Here is a 4,193-nt window from a genome sequence, read left to right as displayed (position 1 = left end):
CTTATTTTTAAAGTTGTTAGGAAACTTATTTATGAAAGCTATAAATAGATTGCTAGTGGCGTCACGTGGGGTGTAGTTTTGAGAGTGTCTTTGCCACAGCTTACTGTGTTACGAGATTGTTTTTAGATGGTTGTATATCAAGTTTGTTGTTCCACCCATAGTAAGTACATCAATAGTGGAACGAAATACAAACCGAGAGCTTTTTCAGAAGCAAATTGATTAATTAGAAACCAGCTGATGAGATTGTTTTACATGTAACAAAACAGGGTGCATTAAATAAAAGAGCAAGCATCCTTTGGAAATGAATAAAAGTAATGTGGTAAACTGCGAAGTAGAAACCATTTGAATCCACCCAATCCTCAGCCTTACGGTCGCCTTGAAAATTTTGAGAAATCTGGGCGTCTACGCTCCACATACGCTGTTTTCCCCTCGTTCCCTTCTTCAGTTCCATAAAATATGAGTGTCGCATTTCCACCTACTTCCTGAGAAAAAGTAGAGGAAATGAAACAAGTGAATTTTCAGATTGAACAGTTTTTTTTTAATTAAAAAAAGGGCGATTTGGTACCTGAAGTCCAGCATGGCCATCATCAACAGCATTAAGAGCTGCTTTTAACACTCTGATTGCTGTTGGACTGTTTCTTAGGATCTCTCTACACCATTTAATTGTTTCTTGCTCCAGTTTCTCTAGCTAGATCATATGCCACAAAATTAACCTTCTTATCTATTTGAGGGAATAGGCTGAATGAGTGGCACTCTTCATATAAGAACAACTTACCGGTACAACAGCATTCACAAGCCCCATTTTCTCTGCCTCAGAGGCAGTGTAAAACCTGGCAAGAAACCACATTTCGCGCGCCTTTTTAGGTCCAACCTGTTAATCGAATCCAGATCAAACACACTGCTCAGATTGCATGTAAGACGAACAACGAGTATCATGCCAAATAAAAGCCTCCATCTTTCTCATTGCTTACCAAACGGGACATTATGGAACTTCCATAACCAGCATCAAAACTTCCTACCTGCGGCATATCCAATCAGATAATTCTAATCAGGGCAACAAATGCACAAGCATGTAGCATCAGCACCACCATCCAAAGATGAAAATTACAAAAACAACAAAGCTGGAGCTACAGAAGATATGATTTGTAATCACCTTGGGACCAGTTTGACCAAAAATAGCATTATCCGCAGCAATGGTCAGATCACAAACCATATGTAAAACATGCCCTCCTCCAACAGCATAACCAGCAACCTGATTTATAAGAATGACAGCAATTTAAATAATGAAAACTAATGTAACCCAGCAAAAAAATAACCACCGTCACTAGTTATTTTAGAAATAGAAGAAAAGAGATTACCATTGCTATCACTGGTTTTGGAAGACGCCTAATTTGTACCTGCAAATAGACAAATATCAGGAAAGATAAAGAATTCAGGGATCATACATAAAGAATCAAAGATGATTAATTGCTACAGCTTGATGGAAATATATAAGGCGTCATTACTCTTAGTAGTTTGCGATGTTAGTAACCCACGTTATTAAGAAAATATAATATGAAGTCTTAAGTTGTTTCCTCATCTACTTTTTCTAATGAGTCCTGTTTTTGATAGGATAGAAGATAAGGCAGTATTGAGTTGATAGACAGTGCGCATTAGGCTATTTACGGATTTAGATAATATGAACCCGTTTTACCTTTGTAGACAACAAATCCAAATTCATAGTCCATTTTACTAAATTTGATTGTTTAGCGGGTCTCAGATATTCACTTTACTAAATAAACGGATTTAGATGGATTCAAAGTCGATTATTACAAAAATTGCAAGATATCCCGAACTAAATACACCAAAATTTGCACCTGAAGATCTAAAACATTAAGGCGGCCAAAATTTTCAAAATCAGCATAACCATCTGCTTTTCGCAACGCCTGGTCACCACCGCTACAAAAAGCCTTGGTCCCCTATAGCAACAGATTATCAACTATATCAACTAAAAATAGAAAGAAGAAAAAAAGTCAATAATTTATGGATATGGCGGAAAACTGAAAATTGGGAAATACCTTCCCTGTGAGAATTATAACTCCAATGGAACTATCATCCCTGGCATCATTAAACGCGCGTATAAGCTCCTTAATCGTCTGCGGACGGAAAGCATTTCTTCTCTCCGGTCTATTTATTGCAATCTGAAAAAAAAAAATAGCAAGAAAATATTTTAAGCATTTCTTTAAAATTGAACAACACCCTGGTAAGCAAGTTATCAACGAGGGTGAAGTTTAATTGACCTTTGCAATGCCTTCACCAATAGCCTTTTCATAAATAATGTCGGTAAACTCTTTGCCGTACTCATCACAAGCAGTTTTCCACTCAACCTCATGGCTTGCAACTTCGCCATGGATTCTATGATAGCTATCATCCATGGAAGCATTACAGAGACCTATGGAGCCACGGGTCAAACCGGAATTCGAGCCCGAACAAATCGGCAACAAGAGATGGTTGGAGACCGTTGCAATCCTCCTAGTCACAGCGTTGAGTTCGTTGTCCGAAATCTTCGCCATTGTAAGCTGAATTTTGGATTGTGAGGATTTGGGTTTTGAGTAATTTAACTGGAGTTTGAAAAGTGTGTGAAGTTTTTATTTAATATTATTGGGTTGGTGGAGGGAATGGCTTTTGCTGTCGACCGCAGTGATTTCATTGGGAAAATACGTTTTGCTAAGAGATGAGATAAGATAAGATGTTGGTTACGTACCAACGTTGCTGTACAAGTCGTTGCTTTTGGAACATTCGCGGGAGTTTACCAGAACGCACCGTCCCGTCAATGCTCTCCACGAAGGTTTTTTTTTTTTAAGGTAAGCTATATTAGTGAAACAAAAATGATTATCTAATTATAAAAAAATTATAAAATGATCATGTAACGCTTTTATATCCGACTCGGTTACCAGATCAAGTATAGAAGTACTACATTACATATCAGAGTGGTCAACTTAAATATTTCATTGATAAAAAATTAATTGTTACAAGATACTTAGCTCAAATTACATTATTGATATTAATTATGAAACTAACAAATATATCTTAGGTCATCATTGCAATTATAATAGCATTTTGAGGTCAAAAACAATTTTTTAAGAAATACAGGGCACACGATCATGTCCCCAAGCTATGTAAGTCTATGAGACAGTGTGGTTTATTTAAACACTACCTCCAATAATCACACGACTGTGCGTATGGCTCGTGTGAGCCACACGGTCATGTCGACGACTCGTATAACAAACTAGAATCGTGTGGTTCCAAAGATAACATTTCCCAAAAGACACAGTCGTGGGTCCCTTATAATTTGAAAATTTTGAATTTTTATTTTAAAAATTCATACAATTTAGTCCTGCATGAAAACTCATTTTCATTCCAATCAAAACTTCAATTTCAGTATAAAAGACACTCAAACACTATTACATTACCATACAACATTAACTTATTAAAACTTCATTCAAATTCTTCAAAAATTACAATGTTTCTAACATAGCCCATCATACTCAAATCTTTAACTTAAAAACATATTTACATGCCATTTTTAAACCAAAACATAATATCTACTTTCTCGAACATGAGGATGTGATGAGATGAGCAGCTAATGACCCCAATCAAATTCGTCAGATCTAACTGTACCTACATGTTGAAAATAAACATGTTAAGCTAGTGAAAGCTTAGTAAACGCTAAAAGAATAAATGAACATAGCATATATTTAATATGTTACTAACCTATATCATACTTCCATACATAAATATCATTATAACTTTACATTTATTTCAACAAATTTACTTACCTTGGTACTTTATGTACTTCTATTACTTGCATCTCATACATTTACCCACAATAGACTATTTAGAATAATTTTAGGATATACAGATCAAATACAGAGGTACAACTATATGCACAAGTAAACGGAGAGCACCGATGTGCTATACAAAGAGCACAAGCATGCTAAATAGAGAGCACAAACATGCTAGAAAATAGAGAGCACAAGCATGCTAGAAAATAGAGAGCGCGCTAGAGATCCTTAATGGCATGCCGCTAATATCCTACTAGTTCTAATTTTGTCTACTTGGACTTTAAACAAAATTTCATATATTAATATCCATTTTATATATGTTTGGAAAAGATTTCAAAATTTTCCATCTTCCACAATTAGTCCCCATTC

At 35.6% G+C, this 4,193-nt stretch overlaps 1 protein-coding gene across 2 annotated transcripts; it reads right to left on the bottom strand.

Moving 5' to 3' along the window:
• Positions 1 to 200: 200 nt before the first annotated feature.
• LOC107886593 (1,4-dihydroxy-2-naphthoyl-CoA synthase, peroxisomal) lies at positions 201 to 2,863 on the bottom strand. 2 transcript variants are annotated; one of them, XM_016810605.2, is made up of 9 exons: positions 2,280 to 2,863; positions 2,058 to 2,180; positions 1,857 to 1,958; positions 1,359 to 1,397; positions 1,154 to 1,252; positions 972 to 1,019; positions 776 to 871; positions 566 to 688; positions 201 to 482 (listed from the first exon to the last, which is right to left on the bottom strand). In XM_016810605.2, the coding sequence occupies exons 1-9, from the start codon at positions 2,550 to 2,552 to the stop codon at positions 366 to 368; spliced, it is 1,020 nt and encodes a 339-aa protein (XP_016666094.2). In that variant the 5' UTR covers positions 2,553 to 2,863; the 3' UTR covers positions 201 to 365. The 2 variants fall into 2 exon arrangements, with proteins under 2 accessions (XP_016666094.2, XP_040955594.1); XM_041099660.1 differs by having other exon boundaries at positions 201 to 478; positions 2,280 to 2,748.
• Positions 2,864 to 4,193: the final 1,330 nt, after the last annotated feature.

The sequence above is a fragment of the Gossypium hirsutum genome, chromosome A03 (genome assembly GCF_007990345.1).
Source record: "Gossypium hirsutum isolate 1008001.06 chromosome A03, Gossypium_hirsutum_v2.1, whole genome shotgun sequence".
In the NCBI taxonomy this organism is placed as follows: Eukaryota; Viridiplantae; Streptophyta; class Magnoliopsida; order Malvales; family Malvaceae; genus Gossypium; species Gossypium hirsutum.
Note: the sequence above shows the minus strand (reverse complement) of the source record. Positions and strands in the feature narration are given on the sequence as shown.